Source organism: Balaenoptera borealis, assembly GCF_965194805.1.
Source record: "Balaenoptera borealis genome assembly, chromosome: 10".
Lineage (NCBI taxonomy): Eukaryota > Metazoa > Chordata > Mammalia > Artiodactyla > Balaenopteridae > Balaenoptera > Balaenoptera borealis.
In genome coordinates this window covers 52,051,567-52,074,825 of record NC_138874.1, presented here as the reverse complement: position 1 = coordinate 52,074,825, position 23,259 = coordinate 52,051,567, and the positions used below count along the sequence as shown (strand labels likewise).

Genomic DNA, 23,259 nt, shown 5'->3' with positions numbered 1-23,259 from the left:
CCATAGTGGCTGTAGCAATTTACATTCCCACCAACAGTGCAAGAGGGTTCCCTTTTCTCCACACCCTCTCCAGCATTTATTGTTTGTAGATTTTTTGATGATGGCCATTCTGACCGGTGTGAGATGATATCTCATTGTAGTTTTGATTTGCATTTCTCTAATGATTAATGATGTTGAGCATCCTTTCATGTGTTTGTTGGCAATCTGTATATCTTCTTTGGAGAAATGTCTATTTAGGTCTTCTGCCCATTTTGGTTTGGGCTGATATTGAGCTGCATGAGTTGCTTGCATGTTTTGGAGATTAATCCTTTGTCAGTTGCTTCATTTGCAAATATTTTCTCCCATTCTGAGGGTTGTCTTTTGCATTCCTATACACTAATGATGAAAAATCTGAAAGTGAAATTAAGAACACACTCCCATTTGCCATTGCAACAAAAAGAATAAAATATCTAGGAATAAACCTACCTAAGGAGACAAAAGACCTGTAAGCAGAAAATTATAAGACACTGATGAAAGAAATTAAAGATGATACAAACAGATGGAGAGATATACCATGTTCTTGGATTGGAAGGATCAACATTGTGAAAATGACTCTACTACCCAAAGCAATCTACAGATTCAATGCAATCCCTATCAAACTACCAATGGCATTTTTCACAGAACTAGAACAAAAAATTTCACAATTTGTATGGAAACACAAAAGACCCTGAATAGGCAAAGCAATCTTGAGAAAGAAAAACGGAGCTGGAGGAATCAGACTCCCTGGCTTCAGACTATACTAAAAGCTACAGTAATCAAGACAGTATGGTACTGGCACAAAAACAGAAATATAGATCAATGGAACAGGATAGAAAGCCCAGAGATAAACCCATGCACATATGGTCACCTTATCTTTGATAAAGGAGGCAAGAATATACAGTGGAGAAAAGACAGCCTCTTCAGTAAGTGGTGTTGGGAAAACTGGACAGCTACATGTAAAAGAATGAAATTAGAACACTCCCTAACACCATACACAAAAATAAACTCAAAATGGATTAAAGACCTAAATGTAAGGCCAGACACTATCAAACTCTTAGAGGAAAACATAGGCAGAACACTCTATGACATCAATCACAGCAAGATCCTTTTGACCCACCTCCTAGAGAAATGAAAATAAAAACAAAAATAGACAAATGGGACCTAATGAAACTTAAAAGCTTTTGCACAGCAAAGGAAACCATAAACAAGATGAAAAGAATTGTATTCTTAACAGTATTTAATATATGACTGACACTGGTACTGCCCTGCATATCTCAGGCAAGAGATTTCAGCGGCCTAGAAGAACTGATTATGGTGCCTTCACTTGTTCAGTAGCTTTCAACATATCACAATTAATGTACCTGGTTAACTGGATTTATGAATTGCATTATCTAGTTTTAACTAAGCTAACCTAACCTTCATTAAATAGGATACATTGCTTTAAAATTTTCAGAAAAAAACAAACCAAACAAACAAACAAACAAACAAAATGAAAACATGGATTGAGGATCATTAGAAGACAAGCTCAAACAAAAAACAAGGTGTCAGAGTTAACAATTCTCTATTCCTAGAAGGAGTTATTGGTGAGCCATATTACAAAGGAAGATCAATGATGATCTAATCAAAACTGACAAGAACTGGACTAATAAAATTAATTATCAAGAAGACTGCTTGAATTATGGATTTACATTCCCTAATACTCATGTTAAATTTCTCCTTAAGGGAATATTGCATCTTGAGATTGTTTTAATGACATTATCATTAGCAAGATATTTAAAATAGTTTCTTTTATCTTTAATTGATCCCTTTACAATTTACATTTCTGTATATGTTTTGTAATATACATAATTTATTACCACGGTAGTACACACGTTATCTAAATAAATAACATATATAGAAGATTAAGGTAAAACATGTGTTATTCTGTGCTTGACAGTGTAGGATGCATAAAGGCCCCAAAGCAACCTATTTGGCTATGAATATGAATGTTTTGCTGATTAAAACACCAAAAGTTCAATATGAAGAGGCCTTCAGAATGCCAGCTCCTAGCATAAGCATATTTGCCTTCTTGGAGCTAATCCCATGGAACAGGCACAATCTTAATGATTTTAGCCTCTGGGAAGGTGTCATTTTTTTCCAACTGGGGGGTAGATCAAAGTTATTCAGCACCAGAGTGTAAGCCATAGAAATGAATTTTATGAGCTTCCTCTTGAGAGGTGCAAATTTGGATTTTATTCAGAGTAACCATCCTATCATGTGGCATTGATTTTCTCATTTCCTATTCTTTTCTTGCTAAATAACCCCCACACTTAATTGGAATCCCAGTGTCTCACATTTCAAAGAACATTTTCAAAAAAGAAACACTGGGGTTTGGAGAAGAGTTCTAGGCCGGAGAGAAAGGTAGCTATCTGAGTCAAGTTTGATATGCTCACATGCCATCATTAAAGTTTTCAAAAGAATTTCAGGAAACATTTGAGGCCTATTTTCAGAAAGAGAGAACTGGCAGGCCTTGAATGAAATAGACCCCCTGTAGAAAAGGGCGGAGGAGGTGTGTGCTAGGATACATCCTGGCACCATGGCCCAAGGCACACTGCTGGGGCAGCACCAAAGCACTCACACCTAACAAAGAGCAACACGATCTAAGAAAGTTACAAAAGAAAAAGGAAGGAAGGAAAAAGAAAAATCTCAGCCCTGACTTTTCTTTCCTATGTGTTTCTATTGTAATTTTGGTTTAATCAGAAAAAAATCATTAAGTATACAATTCTAAACTAGGTTATGGTCCTTTTAATATATTTCAGTCTGATATCACCATGTGACCCTCTAGACAGTGCCATACAGTATAAAAGCAGGTCCAAATACCTGGGTGTGGTATGAGTTTATTTTATCCCCAAGGCAAGAGATTTTTAGGGCCAAGGCTGGCACATACAGACAAGAGGGTGGATCACACAGCTGGGCATAATACTGGATGACTGCTATTTTACAATAATATTGTTTTAACTTTTACTTGAGGAGGCATTACATATGTTCTCTCACGTAGCATTAGCTAAATAGTTGAATATTAGGCCAGATAGGGGGAGAAAGTAAAAACTAATGTGTTTGTCTAAACTAGCACTGATTATTTCATTCAAGTTTTAAAATCATACCCTTTACTTAAATAGAAATCAGCTTTGGGTCACTGTACAATAAAATAATTCAATATAGCAAATCAATGGAGAGCAGCAATAGTGGCACATTAACAAAAAGACTAGCTACAGAAATCAGTATATCTCAAGTTATACTCAATCTGAATGAGCCCACTGAAAATGGTAGGCCTTATAGTGTCCTAATATTTAATAAACTGCAGCTATATCTGACTAGACTAGGGGAGGGAGGGCATGCCAAAAATTTACTGGCAGTTTTTATCATCTCCAAAACATCAAGATCAGATACTGGTGGCAAGCCAGACACTGGAACCCCCTCTGTACTCAATCTATTAGCTGTGATAAGCCTTTACTAAGTTAGTGGCCTTTTCACCCCCTGCATGTTTCTTCAATTGGACCTTAGGATAACACTGGACCATGACCAGATTTAGAAGTGAGTTGGTATGTTGGTTTTAAGAAGGTCTAAATGTCGAATAATAAAAGCTAAATTATATTATTTTCATAAATTGAAAATGATTGTTTTCTGAGCCCAAAAATTTGGTCTGATATTAAAGGAACAAGAGCAGCCCGTCTATCTCAGTGGTTTAAGGGGAAGCTGGAAAAAGCGCCCAGGCTCTGTAAGAGATCGTGTACGTGATTAATGCCGAGGCCACTGCCAACAGGAAAAAGAGGGACTGCCACAGTCTGAGAGTGTGATTGTATTTACAGTGCATTGGCTTTGGTTAATGTGTGTGCTCAGAGAAGTAATGTACAGAGGGCGAGAAAAGACCTGTTTTCAAATGTTGGTGCTGAGTATGGATTTTCCATTATGTCCTGAGAAAGTATTGATGAATAATGACATACAGTCTTATTTTTTGGTGGTGGTGGGGTTTGCTGCTGCTGGAGGGGTACTTTCCCATGAATGAGGGGACATACAAATGGATTTCCTTGTCAATTTTCACCCCCCATGTGAGTCTGGAGAGCCACCACTGAGACGTTTATCCCTTATTCAGTTTCTTAACCAGTTGCTTCCAAGAGATTTCTTAAATGATTGCAACCATAGTGTCTCTAAATGACCCCTTTAAGTAAGCAGCAGGTATACTTTTTGAATGTCTTATGAAAACAAGTTTCAGAGTTTTCAAGGGCTGTAGGTCCAAAAGAAAAAAATGAATATTTATAATAATCATCTGAAAACCGTTCCCCATCTCCCCCAGAAGAGGACTTCTCCTCTCATTTTGCCCCATGTTTGACTTTGACATGCTTTCAGGCAGTGGTTGTGTGTGTCACGGGCAGCCCCAGGAGGAGAGAGAGGCACGCTAAAATCACTGTGTGCTTGATGGGGAAAGAGAAGCAGCAGGCACAAAAATAGTCTCTCTGGGTAACTCTGGTTTTCCCAGATCTTCAGATTTCTTCAGGCCCCACCCTTTGATATGAATTGTAAGGAAAGGAATATACAGCTAGCAAACCATTAAGCACCAAGAACCTGAAACTTTCGCTGACAGTTGTAAAAATAAAGAACTAGCGAGCTGCAGAAGCAACCACCAGAGTGCTGTCAATTTGTTCAAGCTGATTTGGTCTAAGTCCAGGAAAACCAGTAGTTCCCTCACAGGAGCCAAGCCTGACTACTTGGTCGTGACTCTTGAGGATTATGGCAACCTGAATAATGGCTCTCCAAGGTGCCCACCTCCTGATCCTCAGAAGCTGTGACTATTACCTTCTCTGGCAAAAGAGACTTTGTATATGTAATTACATTAGGGATATTGAGATGGGAAAATTATCCTGGGTTATCTGGGTGGGCCTGATATAATCACAGAGGTCCTCACAAGAAGGAGCAAGAAATCAGAAAGGAGAAGGCCATCGTTGTGATGACAGGCAGCAATTGCAGTGATGTGCTCAGAAGACAGAGGAAGGAGCCACAGCTGAGGGGCACAGGTGCCCACTTGAAGCTGAAAAAGGCAAAGGAATGGATTCTGCCCTCAGAGCCTCCAGAAGGAACCAGCCCTGCCAAGCCCTTGACTTTAGCCTGGTGAAAATTCTTTAGAACTTCTGACCTCTAGAACTGTACAATGATATGTGTGTTGTGTTAAGCCCCTGAGTTTGTGACAGTTCGTTACAGCAGCAGTAGGAAATGAATAAAATGACTCTTCTTGAAGAAAGATTAAGAGGACAATTGATTAAATATAGAGGGAGCCGTGGGAATCAGCATCCATGCAACTACCAACTATAGTTTTCTCTTTCGGTTGATACAGGCATTTCCTTGCCATTAGAAAAGTGGTTGATAGTGACAGTGTTTCTTAGATGTCTATGATCTTTAGGTGAGATAGTAAAACAGCTTATTTTATTACTCAAAAATTAGGCTGAGTTCACTAGAAAAAACTTAGACTTATACACCACCATTTTCAACAGTGCTACAGTTCTCAAATGAACATTAATGGCTTCATTTTTGGTTCTAGCAAACTTCTGATGGTCAGTCATGGGCCCCCATCACTGGGCTACATCTCTCTCTGAACCAAAACTCAAAAATCCAGTTGAGGGGGAAAAAAACAATTGTGATTTTCTTTTTCCCTACATATATCTTCTTTCAGCCCCAAGTAGAATGGGAAAAAAAAGGGAGAAAGAGAAAGAGAAATGTTAGGTTACTGATAAAAAACATTCATCAAAAAAGAGATTATTTATTTCATAACCCTTGGGAATGTTCAGATAGACAGATAATGATGCTTTAATAGGACCCCACTCAGGTCAATGGCTAAGAATCTCTGCTCTTGTATATTTCTTTGCAGTATATGAAACATTCCACTGATTCAGAGCTATCCATTGAATTTCAGTGTTTCAAGATGCATACTGACAGAAAACTTATGACAGTTTCCATCTACATGATTTCTTTTTAATTGGCTCTGAAAGTACCAATGACTTAAACTCCTTGCTTTTAAATTTAGATCAACTGATATTCATATAGCTTGGAGAAAAGTTAAGGGACTTTGAGCTTCTAAGCTTTTGATTCTTGTTTATAGGACAAAGATAATAGATTCTAGGAGCAGAACGAGCATGTAAGGCTGCATAAATTGTGATATGCACAATTATGGGAGTATCCATGATATGAATGGCAACTCTTAAATTTGTGCAGTGAACAACCTGCACAACACTATGCAGCAATGCCGGGTATGAGAAAATTGAGTAACTTAACAGTGTCTGGAACATAGTAAGCACACAAAAAGCTTGTTATGTATTCTTTCAGTACAAAATTACATAGGAAATTAGTAAAATCTTCACACTTAGGAAGAACTGAAGAAGGTTGTCTATCTGTTTTACTAAAGACAAAAAGAAGAGTGTCTGGCTAGGTGACCTCTTCTTTGCCTACAACTTGGAAACAAATGAACTTTGCTAAATAAGGTCTATCCCTATATAATTATATAGAATTATAATTAAAGAATTCTAATTCTTCTGCTTCCACCTAGATGTTTAGCGTTTTGGGTTCTTTAAGGGTATTCCATGAAATCTCCGCCAAATTTTACAATCTGTCTAGGATTTGAAACAACACTAACAGGTGGAGAGTAAATTAGAAAATTTGAGAGTTAAGAATAGACAAAAGATTTATGTCTCAGTGTTTTTTTAGAAAATTAGTTTTTACATTTGAGGAAGGGAATTCCTACTTCAAACACACACACACACACACACACACACACACACTCGTGCACGCACACAGAGCCCATATACACACAAACAACAACAACTGCAGCAGCAACAATAATAATATTAAAATAATATTAATAACTTTAAAAGTATTCTCCCCAGGCTGATCCCCCAAAAGATCTCTAAAATAAGCCCTATCCTTGTTTCATAAACAAACACAACATTGAACATGAAAGGCTATTATCACCATGCACAAAGTAAACTTACGTAATTTTTATTTTTAATAATAAACCATCTACATAGTGACAATTTCAAAACAAAAGATAGAATTGGTCTTTTGCCCAGGCAAAGTACATCTCCTATAATTTCAGCTGTATTGGTGAAGAGACTTGGGATTTTCCCAATATTTCCCCACCTACTTGGTGACATCCAAAATTCCCTTCACAGGGAGCACACACTTTCGTTGCTAAAACGACAAAAGAAAATATAGGATTTTAGCACCTCTGGGACTGTATATAGAGGAAATGCTATGAGTTCATAAAACCCTGTTTTCTTTTCTTCCTGTGCCCAGATAGAATACTTCTTCCAGCTTTCTTTGCAGTTACATGAGTCTATGTGTCTGGATTCTGGAATACGGGTGGGAGTGATGTGTTCTAATTCTTATCCTGATCCCTAAAATTTCCCATGAGATCCTCACTCATTTTCCACGTCAGGTGTCTGCATGCAGTGACTCCTTCTGAGGGCTGTGAAGCCTTAGAGGTTAGGTTATCTTATAATGAGAAGGAGCCTGAGTTCTTAAATGACTGTGTGGTACGTGACCCATCACCCACAATCCACCTTGACTGTGATGTGAGAGAGGAATAACCTTTATTGGGTTAAGCCCGTAAGATATTTTTATGTTGTTCTTATAGCAGCCAGGCTACTCTGAATAATATGGAATGAGAGGAGCCGAAATGAAAAAGTATACATATGCAACGTTCAGACAATATTTTCCCTCCTTCATGGGGCAACACCTTTTTCAGACTTGAATCTCAAAGATTCCTCAGGATGCTAATTACTTAGGATGGTTGTTAGCTGATAACTCGCTAGCTTATTTTCCAAGGACTTTTATAGGGGCCTCAAAACTTGAGAATGACACTTTACAAGAGAAAGTAACACCCAGAGGGAGAGAGTTGCCTAATTCAAGTTTCATGTTTCAATGGTACAGAAACAGTATGTCCTTGCTTGAGTCTGGCATCTCTTTTTATCTCATCATTTTCAGCTGCTTCCATGATAATTACTTTTTTCTTTTGTATCTGAAGTCAGAATTATAAGTAAGAGAATTCTGACAGTACCCTTGTAGAGCTAAATCATTAATCTTGGGATGTTTATAACACCAAAAAGACCTGTCATTAAATGTAATTCAACTCCTTAAAATCAGTTAAAGAACAACCTTGAACAACAGTAACAAGTACACACAGAGTTTATAGGAATATATATATTTATATTTTTTTATTAGTAAAAGGATATTATGGACAAGGCTGTACAGAGTTATATTGTCAGCAGGTGTAAGAAGGAACTCAATCGTCAGTTCATATTGTCTGGCAAGTGCTATAATTATTAAATAAAAATTCAAAAGGTACATTTTTATAAAATATTTGTAAAGGGATTAGGAAAATAAAAAATAAAATTTGCTGAGCACCTATTGTGTGCCAAATATTGTGTAAAATACATGATTTTATGTATCCTTACCATGTGGCAAGTAACACAATTATTTTAATGAAGAGAAAATAAGCTCAGACCAACAAACTCATTTACCCGAGGCTACATGGCTAATAAGTATTAGGACGCAGACAAAATGTATTTCCCAAGTCCGTATTCATTTCACTCTACTTTATTGCAGCAGTAAATTTGAGTGTTAGAATTAAATAACTATGTCTAAAGCTGAGATTCTCAGGTAAAAGTTCTATTTGTTGTATTATAAATAAAAATCAACATTCAGTCTCTCATCCTGGTATGGCATTTATAGTGGTTGAGTTTTGAATTTAGTGATTAGAATTCAGGGAGAAAGGGAGAGGGAGGAAAGGTACCAAGAAAAGTAATAAAGAAAAGTTACAAGATCTCAAGAAAGAAATCTCAAAACCGTGGGCTACTGGTGCTATTTCAACACTTTGACGAGACTCAAAAAGCCTGTGTAATGTAGCACATTTTTATTTCATTGGGTCTGGGACACAGATTTGGTTTGTGTTCCTTGAGGCTGTTGTGTGTGAGCAGGTCACTGCTGGGGGCCCTCCTTGCCACCTAGTGTCTAAATCTAACCCTCCTCTTTGCTCTCCATTGCATTCACAGTAACTCTCACCAGTGTCTAAGGAGATCTTTTTAAATATTTTAATGTCATCTTAGTGTATTTTATTGGAAATAGTGTAGAATAGTCATTAAAAGCAGATTCTGTAGCTAGACTACCTGAGTTCAAATCCCATCTCTGATACCTAATCGCTGTCTAACTTGATAAAATATATACTTAATATCTCTTTCCCTCAGATTTCTCATCTGCAAGATAAGGATAATAATAATTCTAAATTCGTAGGATTATTATAATGATCAAATTCATTTGTGTATGGGATAGTACCTAGCACACAGAAAATACTAAGTGTGTTAACTACTATTATGGACCATAATATATGCTATCATTGTTTTCATCTCTTAAGTTAACCACAATGTCATGAGACTTATTCTATAAAAATATAGAGGAGAAAAGGATTAAAGGGAAACTTTTTGGTCATGAAAGGGGGAATAATATTACGTTATCAAAGATTTAGGGGCTACAAAGTGCAAAAGATATAAACAAGCCTTTTGTTTTATTTTTAATCAGTAGCAGAAAATACCAAGTCGTTTCAAAGATATTCTCTGTCCCTAAAAAGAGAAAATAAGTCCCCGAAACTTATTTGATATTTTCTATTATCAAACCAGATCTCTAGTTAGTTGAGCTTTACTGATCAGCTGTATCATCTTCTTGCTTCTCGTGCTGATCAGGAGAAGGGAGGGGTGGATGCCAGAAATTGAGACACGACAGAGAGAAGAGTGAGAATCACGGTTGGGGCAGTATCAAAAATGTCTGAGAAGTTTGTGTTGTACCAATAAATCAAGTTTCAAAGGCATCCCTTTCACTTGTTAATAAAATTGTCTATGGCATCAACATCACTGGGTTATTTCAGCCTTTCTCATTATACCTTCTAAGCTCTAACTTAAGAGATTAACTGGCAGACTGTCTACTCCAGAGCTTGGTCTGCCCTCCTTTTTGAGGAGATAGATAGATTATTATTGTAACCACTGTTTATGAAAGATTTCTGGCCTCTGGTTTCCTTAAAATATTTCCAAAGTCTACCCGCTCCTCCTCTGGGTATCTTTCTCTGTAGGATCCAAACTCAATGATTTAAGACACAAGCTGCTGACAGAGATCCTGAGAGCCCATTATGAAAATGAAGGCAGAAACAACCTTTGAATGTGTTTTCCAATTTAAAAAGCCTTCATTACCTAGCACATTTCAGGCTGAGAATGTTAAAAATTTATCATAGTTTCAGTAATTGCAGCTTCCTCTGGAACTTGGCATAATATGGAATCATTTGTAAACTGTATATTTTGTTTGGCACTCAGTAGGAAGCTTGCCAGGCAATACATTTAATTAGGAGCATGAGGAGAAGAGAATAATTGTAGTCTGTCGCAATATATTATTGTTACTTTTAAGTTCTATATGTGTTTAAGATAGTGGTCTCATAACAAGGTGTGTATTTAAAGCTAGAGGTAATTTCCTTTTCATCAGCCCAGGGTTTTTATATGGGGAAATATATTATTTTGAGGGGAAGGGTACATTAGCTACATTATCCCTTAGATAAAACTCTTTGTCCATTGTTTAAGCTAAGTGAGCATTAGCCACTCTCCTTAGTAACAAATTTTGTCCGTTGTTTAAGACCTTGAAAATTGATGCATTGCCTTTTGGGAGCTTGGACAGCTTTATTTAAGTTTAACTTTCTCTGGAAATGCATTGACATAATGAAATGCAGTGCCTGTCTTGAACATAACCATGTACATAACATCTAGTCCTGCCTGATGCGTAAAGTAAATTTGATAAGAGCAACTCAAAAAAAATTGTAATGATTAATGTTGATTTTTTTAGAAAAATTCAAAGCAACCTGTGTCAACAGATTCAAAGAGGAGAAGTATGGTGATAACCATCTACTGAGGCCAGGTTTTCATCCTCTTAGCCGTGAGGTTCCATTTTTACAGGAAAACTTGCTTGTAATGTATTTGAGAGGCCCCATGAATAAAATGCAGTGAAAGGGCCTTTTTGACATATTAGTCACAAGTGATTTGATGTTCAGGTTTTCAGGTGTAGAATACTCTGATCATTTTCCTTTGCATGAATCCCTCTATCTTGTATTAGTATAGAATGATAGTCCCTAAGTGAACAGAGATTTTTCTCTTAACAACACATCTTATTAGATTTAACATCAGCGCATCTACGCTCAAGACTGGTCCAAGATGTAAATAAGATATTGGACAAAGATTGTGTCCATTCCCCTTCTCTTCAACTCCACTGTATTTTGGCCTCTCAAAATCTCCCTTTCCTCACCCTGACTGGCTTATTCCTTCTTCCCACCTTCCTCACTCATCTTACTCCCGGCAAAGCATCAAAACAATTGCATTAGTGGGTGATTTCTTCAGGGTCCTATTCTCTGTTAGGAACAAGGAACAGAAACCACATAATTGGAATAGCCAGTGTGTCGACACTCAGTAGAGGGTTAGGAATTGGACATAAAGGAATAAGGAGAGGAGCAGTTTTAGGTGGATGGAACATTTTTATTCATTCAGGTCAGTTATTCATTTATTTTTGAGGAATGAGAAGACAGAAAAATATCTCCTTATCTTATCCCACTCCAACTATGTAAGAAGTGTACTTCTTTCTTAACTACATTGCAAATCCCTAAATAAACCTAACTTTTATTCCATGGCATTAGAAAGCAAAATTATCTTAAAATAACAAGCACAAAAATAACAACTTACTGAATGCTTACTTTGTTTAAAACAATGTTCTGAGCACTTCGTGGAAATTAAATCATGCAGTCCCTAGAATGACTCCATGTGGTGGGTGCTCCTATTTCCTATCACTGGGAAACTGGGGCATAAAGTGGGTATCTATCTTGTTTGACTTACACAAATGGTAAGAAGCAGTCTGTTTGGGGAAATAGTCCAAGATAGTGTGACTCCAGATTCATACTCAACTACTCTGATATTACTATGAAATAATTGTGGAGGAGAGGTAATGTGATAAAAACAAAGTACAGTTAACCAAAAGACTGTAAAAAAAAAAATTAAAAATAGGAGGATTAACAGCATCCCTGCTAATCAAAGTACACTGTTGAACATATAAAATGTCCAAAATCTCGTGTTTCCACCCAGAATGAAGAAAATACCTTTGCCTTCAGGGGTCTACATCCACCAAAAGTATCTCTGGGCTAAGGTTTATTGTACAAAATACATGGGAATGAAGATCAAATGGAGTCCATCTTCTTGGCAAAATATCCTGAATCTTAACAAAATTGGCCTTCCTTTTTTTTTTTTAATTTTTCATTTAATACTGGAATCTAATCATGGCCTGTTTAAAACTGAAGTATGTAAAACCAATGGCTTATACTTTGCGGTACAAATCTTGTGTGTGTGTGTTTGTGTGTGTTTGTATCTTAGCATGAACCACTGCAACAAACATGTATTCTTTTATTTTAAGGGGAAAAGGACCACTGAAGCATACAACTGATGTGATCTATGCAGCTAAAATGATATCAGAATCAGGATCAAGGATGGACGTCCTTGCTCGGCAGATTGCCAACCAGGTGAGTTCTTTACAAATGGATGTGATGAAAGTTCATGGTAATTGCTCTCTGTCATTTGACATTGTTTAAAACAAAGTTGAATTTTTACTCTGTTGGATTGTTTTTTCCTAAATTATTATTGAATTATTTTTAATTTTTTTTGCATAATTAACACACAAGTAGTGGAAAATTTATTCTGAGGAAGTTTATTTCTTGGTGCTTTATTATTACTACTATTATCATTATTATTATTATTTAGGGCTGGATTATTTTAAAGATTTTTGAGCTTCAAATATATTCAAATTATTCTAAATATCAGCTTTTTGAGTTTCAGATATACTCAAATTATTTTAGTTGGCTGTAATACCCAATGTTAGTATTCTTTTTCTTAATATCTCAGATTTCTTATTTTTGCTCTTCAAAATTAGTGCTTTTCAAAAGTATGTTAGGTTTTCTGTGTAAACAATATGTTCTGGCATTCTATGTAAAACTGTGAGACAAATAGTAATTAGTAGAATACTAGAATACTGAAGTGAAGATATAAAATGTAGGAAGTATTTAATCCTTATAGATGCTCTAAATACTTGGTTTCCTTTCTTTAGATTTCTCATGTCTCTATTCCAGTTTTCTAAGCAGCAGCTACATTATTAGAGTTACCTTTTGCTTAACTTTAATTGAGAAATCTGTCAGTTTCTTTAATTAATGTACTGAGATATTCAATTACTATTTCAAACGGAGATATAGTATTCCTTTGCAGGTTTTACATTATTCAACTCCATAATACATATTTATCTATCTTTGGGGAAAAAAAACACTTGTCTTTTTGAATCTGAAACTACTTTATATCTTTTTGTGCATATACTTTAAGAGAAACTTTATTAGGCTACTTACTATTATTTTATCTTTTTATCCTCTTTTTCTTGGAACCTGAGGAACTTTCTCTTATTAGATATTATATTTTTGGATATAAGGGAAGAGAAATAAACAAGGAAAAATAATAACAGAGACAAATATTTTAAAACATTCTTGAATATATATATATATTCACATATATGGTCATATATATTTTTTTCAAGTTCTTGCTACATTAAGCATTATAAACATTTTATTAATCTCTTTAGTATCCAGCATTTACAGTTAAAAACAAACTCTATTCTAATATAATTCAAAATCTATTATGAATAAATGACTGAAACCCAAATCTGCCCATGGTTTTCTGTGTTTTAGAATTTTATTGCATTCACTTTTATGAGACAAAATAGTAGTAGGATAAATGAAACCATAATACATTAAACAAATTTATGTGTTCTAATAACTTTTTAAATACTTAATGATTCTTAGCAGTGTACTTGTTTATTTTAGAATGCACAATTTTCAAAGTCCAAATAATTCTGTCACTTTGAAGTTGTCCTTTTCTTCTTGACTGATATTCTTCTTTAATTAGATTAGGTCACCTTGCAGTAGGTACTTCTATAACATAGCTGTATTAAATTATGCTATTGTTTTTAACATTATTCACATTGCATGGAAGAAAGCAAAAGTATTGTCTCACTTCCATATAACTTTGACATTTTAAAAGAAGCTTAAAGAAACAGTCACTGACTAATGAAGAATTATGGATGACTCTCTTTGGCCTTTTCCATTTCATATAGTAAAGTAGTTTCAAATGATATATTTAATTTTCATCTGAATAAATACGGTTCTGAAGAATCAGAATTGAATCACTTATTATAGTGATTATCTGGGAAGATTCTCTATGATTGTGCTTCGGATACTTTTTGATAGATTAACATAAAAAATTTAGACAAAAATAATTACTGAAATTGGTTGTGGAATACAATTGAATAATGTAAATAAGCAAGGCAGTTTTTACAGTGTCAATGTATATTATGAAAAAACTCTGCCAGAACATTGGTTGCTTTTAATTTTGAACAATCTAATAGCTCAAAAAACTTCTAATAATTTTTATGATGCTTTCCAGTCTGCTTTTGGCTAGAGTGTCAGAAGGTCAAACATCAATCAATTTTCAATTCTATCCAACATGGATTTGTGAAATATATATATAGTTGGGCCAATTTAGTTTCATTCTATAAAGTTTCAGAGTCAAAGTTCATATGTAGAGAGAATGAAATGAAATCAAATTGAGACTTCTAGTTCTGCCTTCCTGGATTTTTTTTTAACCCTTCTTCCCTGTCTTGCTTTCTTGAACATATGTTTATTTTATATAACTACATACAATTTACTACTCTGGCATTACCATTAGGTAGCTAGGAAGAGATGAATGAAAATCTTCTGTTGTAACATACAGAAGCATAATGTAAGCTTACTTGTCCCAATCACTCAACATCTCTTGGGTTTAGAATTACCTTGAGATGGTGTGGTAGATTTCATATGCCATCCAAGACCATGTTGTTTAAGTCCTATAGAACTCTGGTACAAATCCTGTCTCCATTAGCCAGTATATTCCTGAAGGTCAGGATGTTGTTAGTTATCACAATTCTTAAACATTTTCCTCACGAATAAAGAGAATGACAAGTTGGAGAAGTATGCTTCTTACAAATTTAGGATTTCGGACTCTTGGTACACATCTCTTTCTATTCTTTGACTCTTCACGGTAAATCATCATGTTAGCAGGTATTCTAAATTAGATGAACTGGAAAATACGTTACAAGGTAGGAATAATACACTGAAAGATCACAATTAGTCACAGAAGCTACCTACCCCAAATAGAAAAGAGGTGAATAGGAAACAAAATAAAATTAACATCTGCTAAAGTGTTTTGTGCAAGAAGAGGACAAAATTGGACTTTGTAACCCCTGAGTGTTGTGTCTGAATCCTAATACTCCTTCACTGTAGATTTTCCAAAGGAAAGATATCCAGATTGTTGACTGGGTACTCCCACCTAACCATAACAGGACACAATTAAAATGAATTTTCAGTGTTAAATATATTGAAAGCCAAAACTAATTTAAGAAAGATGACATTTAAAAAACAAGATAAAGAATTACAAGGCAAATCATACACAATGCACTCAACTATGAACAAAACAATCTCCAAGTGTAATTTATATTGATATTTTGACAAAATATTGTTGGTGGCTAGCCTGATTTGTATTGTTTCCTGCTGATGTTATGAGTAAAAAAAATGTAATAAAACTACACTAAAAAGAAACTTATGAAGCATTAATTATATCATTCTAACATGTCTCTTAAGACTATAACTTCTAGATGCATCTTGTGACAATATTTGTATTTTGACACAATTATTTGTCTGAAATTTATTTTGAACAGAGAATTTGATACCTAGATTTGTTCTCCAGATTAATGAACCCCTACTTTATAAAAATGAATGCATAGCAGCTTCTCAGAAATTAAATAGGAATAGATAAAATACTGAAAATATTTTATCTGTTTGCATCCTTGAAGTAAGAGTTTCCTGTTAAAAGGCATGCTGCTTTACTATTTTTCTTTTTTATTGGGTCTTTGTCATTTTCCCATTGAAACAATATCTTAAATGCTTTGAGGGTGATTATATATTCAGTTTTATTTCATGTATGCAAAACTATAGCCTTAGGTACCCAGAATAAGGTGTTTTAGGGTCTAGGAAGAAGGGGCTATTTGGTGTAAGAGGGGAAGACGAAAGATGAGGAAAGTTTCTCCTTACAGGTTGCTGGCTGACTTTAACCAAAAATTCCAAATAATCAAAATTTGTCTGAATAACCTTTCCACCATCCTTTCCATATCCATATTCTTTATACAGGGTAAAACATTTGTATAAGTTTATTTCAATCAAAGTAACTCTTCAGTTGACACGTTTCAGGTTTCAGGGAGGGAGATGATGTGTTTTGAGTTTTAATCTAACACATATGGAAGTCAGTCCTTCTGAGAATTTCTCATGGAAGTCAGCATAAAGCAGAAAAGTAGGTTGGGCCAGAACTTTATACCTACTAAAGGAAATGAGCTTTGATGAAGATGGAAAATATCTTTGTCTTTAATTTGCATTAGTTTTCAAAGGATATCTCACTGATAGCAGTCTCTCAACGATGTCCAAACCAAGTTGAAACTAAAAATGAATTTGAAGCAGTTCTTAAACTCAGAACTATTTTAGGGACTTCCCTGGTGGTCCAGTGGGTAAGACTCCGTGCTCCCAATGCAGGGGGCCCAGCTTCGATCCCTGGTCAGGGAACTAGATCCCGCATGCATGCTGCAACTAAGAGTCTTCATGCCGCAACTAAGAGTCTGCGTGCACAACTAAGAGACCTCACGCTGCAACTAAGACCCAGCACAATCAAAATAAATATATTTTTAAAAAAGACCATTTTAGGGACATCCTTGGTGGTGCAGTGGTTAAGAATCCGCCTGCCAATGCAGGGGACACGGGTTCGAGCCCTCGTTCAGGAAGATCCCACATGCCACGGAGCAACTAAGCCCGTGCACCACAACTACTGAGCCTGTGCTCCAGGGCGCGAGTGCCACAACTACTGAGCCTGCATGCCACAACTGCTGAAGCCTGCGTGCCTAGAGCCCATGCTCCACAGCAAGAGAAGCCACCGCAGTAAGAAGCACGCGCACTGCAACAAAGAGTAGCCCCCACTCGCCACAACTAGAGAAAGCCTGTGTGCAGCAGTGAAGACCCTGCGCAGCCAAAAATAAATTAAATAAATAAAATACATTTTTTTTTTAAAAAGACCATTTTAGCCTAAATAAGGAGATGTAACAAAATTTGAACAACATATGTAATTTCTGGTAAAACAACATTTATGCACTGAAAAATACCAAACTATAATTTCCCAAATATAACTCTCACAAGTCAGCAGGTCCACTCTAGACCATATGAATCAATGTCGTCCTCCATCACGACATCATAAAAGAGTCCCACTGTATTTTTACCATGCTTCCATAGATACCCTTCTCTTTTGTGTCTTAGAAACCTTAGTTTGCTAAAGAGCAGCAATGATAGGCATAACAAAGAAGAAAAACGTTCAAAGTATGCTGAGATTTCTGGATGTAGAATCATCTCAAATAAATGACTGACCAAATTTAATAGATGGGAGAGAGGGAGGAAGCACTCTTTATTGAGATAGTTAATAGAACAGGAAAAATGGTTTTATAATAGGCAAGATGGAGTATGAGACAGTGGAGGGTTATATGTGTTGAGTGTGAAATGTTGATAAGACAGTGAGATGAGCTGGGGCAATACAATATGTATATGGATTTTCTGAAGACTGGGTGGGATGATAGAGATTTAGTCATGTTTATTTTGTAAGTGATCGACGAAGCCAGAGCAGCATATATTGATACTATTATCCAAGAAGAGGGCAAGAGTGAAAAGATGCCCAAGAATGAAAACACAGAACACCAATAGGGGTGGCATTGAAAATTTTTAGAAAGCATGTTCCTGAACAAGAGGAGAGAAAGATGGGATTACAGGGTTGAGGGAGGGATTTTGGTTTGAGGGACTTTATGTTGATAGATTCAAGGATAGAAAAAGACATTAAAAGTACAGAAAAAGATGGGATCATGGATGATCTGTGACCCTGAGGAAGGTGAAATGAGACAGCCTCTGGGCTGGAGTATAGGTGGAGAAATGAGCCCTGTGGGAAGGGAAAGGTCATGGACACAGAGTGCTTCTGCTATCACTGATTGCTTGAAATTTCCACTCTAGAAATTCACAATGACACCTAATAACTTTCCCTTAACAAACTTTGCCAGCTTAGCAAAATTTGTTGTCTGTAATTGCGAAAGTCATTTTAACTGTGTCTTAAAGTTTAAACTCCATTATGAGCAAAAAAAATGGCTAAACTTATGGAATACAGGTCTTTAAAAGTATTCACTTTGCTAATTTACCCTTAAAATTCAAACTGAAAGGTAATAAATGTTCTTCACTTTTCCTCTCATTACTCAATCATGTATTCTGTATTAGTATGAAGCACCTTACTAGATGAGTGAAAGCCGGTTTAATGTGACAAAACCACTTAGGCTGACATGCCATCTGCTTGTCTGTAGTGAGTGTCCTGGTGGTTATAAAACTTAAATTAAAAAAAAAGAAAATCCATGCATTAAAAAGCTAACCAGGTGTCCTGGTTAACATCTCCTATTTTAATAAACTGGGAAATAATAACCAAGATGTTTTATGATATTCTACCACTTGATTTGACTAAAAGTCCCTAGCAGTATTCCTTTAAAAGTTTTTTTGTGCAAATTTTATTTTTTAAAAAGTAAAGGACATGAATGTTCTATTGGGTGGGCCGAAAGGTTTTTTCCTTAAGATGGCTCTAGTAGCACTTAGTAGTCTTTAATTTCATTCGAAACAATTTTGTTAGATCATAGGTGACAGCTGTCATATCAGTGTGCATTTAAAAAAAAGACTTATCAAAAGTGGTGAATTTTTGTGTAGCCATTTTAATATTGAATATGGAAGAAAAAAAGCAACATTTTCAGCATATTATGCTTTACTATTTCAAGAAAGGTAAAAACCCAACTGAAACGCACAAAAAGATTTGTGCAGTGTATGGAGAAGGTGCTGTGACTGATTGAACGTGTCAAAAGTGGTTTGCGAAGTTTTGTGCTGGAGATTTCTCTCTGGACGATGCTCCACGGTCGGGTAGAGTTGAAGTTAAATCAAAACAATAACTGAGAACAATCAACGTTATATCACTTGGGAGATAGCCAACATACTCAAAATATCCAAGTCAAGTGTTGACAGTAATTTGTACCAGTTTGGTTATGTGAATCGCTTTGATGTTTGGGTTCCACATAAGTTAAGCGAAAAAAACCTTCTTGACCATATTTCTGCGTGCAATTCTCTACTGAAATGTAATGAAAACATTCCATTTTTAAAACAAATTGTGACAGGTGATGAAAAGTGGATACTGTACAATAATGTGGAACAGAAGAGATCATGGCGCAAGTGAAATGAACCACCACCAACCACACCAAAGGCCAGTCTTCATCCAAAGAAGGTGATGTTGTATATATGGTGGGATTGGAAGGGAGTTCTCTATTACAGGGGTCCCCAACCCCCAGGCCGCAGACCAGTACCTGTCTGTGGCCTGTTAGGAACCGGACCGCACAGCAGGAGGCGAGCAGCAGACAAGCGAGTGAAGCTTCACCTGTCGCTCCCCATCGCTCACATTACCACCTGAACCATCCCCCCCCGCCACCGTCCATGAAAAATTGTCTTCCATGAAACTGGTCCCTGGTGCCAAAAAGGTTGGGGACCACTGCTCTATTATGAGCTCCTTCCAGAAAACCCAATGATTAATTCCAACAAGTACTGCGCCCAATTAGACCAACTGAAAGTGGCACTGGACAAAAAGCATTCAGAGCTAGTCAACAGAAAATGCATAATCTTCCATCAAGATAACACAAGACCACATGTTTCTTTGATGACCAGGCAAAAACTGTTACACCTGGCTGGGAAGTTCTGATTCGTCTGCCATATTCACCAGACATGGCACCTTCGGATTTCCATTTATTGTGGTCTTTACAAAATTCTCTTAATGGAAAAAATTTCAATTCCCTGGAAGACTGTAAAAGGTACCTGGAACGGTTCTTTGCTCAAAAAGATAAAAAGTTTTTGGAAGACGGAATTATGAAGTTGCCTGAAAAATGGCAGAAGGTAGTGGAACAAAAGGGTGAATACGTTGTTCAATAGAGTTCTTGGTGAAAATGAAAAATGTGTCTTTTATTTTTTACTTAAAAAACCGAAGGCACTTTTTTGGCCCACCCAGTAGAAATCTAGGTCCCAAACTTTTTCAATTAGCTTTATGTAAAAATATAAAAGGTGAGGAAAACATAATTTGATTTTAGTAACGGAGGTTTGGCCAATAGCAGAAGAGCATTCTTAAAGTGGGAATGATTCGTTCTGCTGGTTCTGCTTCTGGGCAGCTAAAAGTGACTCAGAAAGACTTTCCAAATGTCAAGAGAAAAGACGGCTTTAACAAGTCTTATAGTATGGAATTTATCAATCAGTATGTTTTTCATACTTCACTTATAAAGCTACCACCTTTAGGTGTAACCAACATTTTCATCAGTTCTGGGAATGAAGGGTAAATCTGGGTCAAGTAACTTTTAATTTCAAAAGTTCAACTTCAAATTTTCTACTCATTTGACTCACTCTTTGCTTAACACAATTCTAGACTCTTCTAGCATGGCCTTGAAAGTGTCTTGAGAGAGACTGTATGTTTTGCTTAAACTTAGGTGATTGCAACATTGGTTATCAGTTAACAATCTAATTATTAATTTGCAAGTTTGATTTTATCAGAAGTTATATAGTGGTGCTGGTCTTTAAGGAACAAATTCACACTAATCCTACCTACAATATACAGATAAGAGTGTCAATTTAAGCAACCAATTTACAAATCAGAGTGGCAATTTACTGTTTATATATAAGATAAAACTGGCAGGAAGACTGATATTGTTCCTAGACCTTAGAGGTAAGGATTGGAGCCAGATCATGGGAGTCTGAATGCCAGCTTTACTATTTCTCAGTTGGGCAAGTCAATTAACTTATCTATGCCTCAGTTTCCTCCTTTGTTAAGGAGGAAACTGAGGCATAGAGAAGGAGGCATAGAACTTGCCTCATGAAGTTGTGTGATTATTAAAAGAGTTAATATAGGTAAAGCACCTAGGAGAGTATATGACAGATAGAACACTGTGTGTGTCAAAGATTATCATTGAGTCCATCCATAAGAACAAACAATAGATAAGACCATTCATTACTCAGGATAGACAAAGCAATGTTTTGAATGAATGTCATATAGAAGAGATCATTGTGCAGTGAATGAAACAGAGAAAACTCAATTCAAATCTTTACGCAAATCATAAATTCTATCCAAAACTTAGCTTGCAAATATGCAAAATGACAATAATTAGATCTCAGTAAAATGGCACTATGAATACTAACTTAGAATTATGCATGTAAAGGACATGGCACAGTGCCTGACACATAAGAAGTACCTAATAAAGATCAACTTCCTGTCGTGGTAAAACAATGAGATGACTTGCCTGTCATCATTATAGGTAATTCTAGATAGCTAATTTTTGTCTTTAAAAAAATCTAAGCAATCTTCACTTCAAAATAGACATAGTGTTCCCATAAATTCTCTTTTTCCTTGGAATTATGCAACCCATGGTAATCTGTGATTAAAAAAAAAAATTCACTCCAAATTCTCCTAAGTTCAGCGATTGAAAATAAAATGGATTTAAAAGCAAGTAGATATGGATTCAAATACTGGCTCTAGCATAAGCTCTTCAATCCTGGGAAAATTATTATGCTTTCTAAACGTCTCATTTCTCATGCGTAAATTGGAGAAATCCGTTCCTTTACTTGTTTTTTGCTTCTTCCTCCTCCCCTCTTCCCTTCTCTCTCTCTCTCTCCTTTTTTTTTCCTTCCTCTCCTTCTCTTTCTTCTTACTTAGTTACAGTTTAATCCTCCTGATGAGACTTCTGGGAGTATCCCTTCTTCTGTGTTAAAAATTTGAGAAACGCCCTTAATATCAAGGTCTCTCTATCCTCTTATCTGATTGTTTCTCTGGCTGGTTATCATGTGTCATGTCATCTGTCCGTGCCTATCTAGCAGGTTGATAGTATTTCTGCAGAAGAATTTATATCTTTGCTACCTTTGTTGACTAAATTTTACTCAAAAGTCACATGTTCTCATCTTGTCCACACATTCTGGAGCTACGTAGATTAGTCTATTTAGCAAATATAAAAGAGAATAAGATTCTCAGGAATTTTTCAACAACACTCCAGCTTATTAACTACTATGTAAAAGCAGAAATGCATGGAATACTTTCAGGTCTTTCATCCTACTTTTCAGTTTTCATTTTTGGCTATTAGAATTAAAGCTTTTAAAATAATAACATGTTTATTACTATAGAAATAATATAATGTAAGTAATATATATTAAGATATGTAAAATATGAAGAGAGTGAAAAATATTAGTTATATCATGTTTATTTACCATTTTCACATATTTATTTCCCGCTATGTTTTAAACACAAACATAAACACATATTTTTTTTTTTTTCAAATTTATAGAGAGAATGTTTTGCTTATCTCTTTTTTAAATTTTATTTATTTATTTATTTATGGCTGTGTTGGGTCTTCGTTTCTGCGCTAGGGCTTTCTCCAGTTGCGGCAAGTGGGGGCCACTCTTCATCGCGGTGCGCGGGCCTCTCACCATCGCGGCCTCTCCTGCCGTGGAGCACAGGCTCCAGACGCGCAGGCTCAGCAGTTGTGGCTCACGGGCCTAGTTGCTCCGCGGCATGTGGGATCTTCCCAGACCAGGGCTCGAACCCGTGTCCCCTGCATCGGCAGGCAGATTCTCAACCACTGTGCCACCAGGGAAGCCCTAAACACATTTTTTTACATACTTTGATTGAGATAGTATGTGAAATTTTAAATGCTGTGGTTTTTTACCTTCCCAAAACATTTTCCTTTGAAAATATTAATTTTTGAGACTGTATAATATCACATTATATAGATATGTATCCTTATTTAGTCTTTTCACTATTATAGAATATTTATTTCCAAATTTTGCTAGTGTAAGTAAGGCTGCAGTGAATATCTTTGCATATAAGTTACAGTTCATATTTCTATATCCTTATGAATGTTTTTAAAGTGAAATTAAGTTATCGGGGA

General features: G+C 36.0%; 1 protein-coding gene across 5 annotated transcripts in view; it reads left to right on the top strand.

Moving 5' to 3' along the window:
* Window positions 1-23,259, top strand: part of CTNNA3 (catenin alpha 3) — a 1,737,547-nt gene that overhangs the window by 1,652,255 nt on the left and 62,033 nt on the right. For all 5 annotated transcript variants that reach the window (XM_082408616.1, XM_082408615.1, XM_082408617.1 and 2 more), the window contains one exon: window positions 12,529-12,634. In XM_082408616.1, coding sequence (XP_082264742.1) covers window positions 12,529-12,634 — 106 coding nt within the window. The remainder of the gene's footprint in view (window positions 1-12,528; window positions 12,635-23,259) is intronic.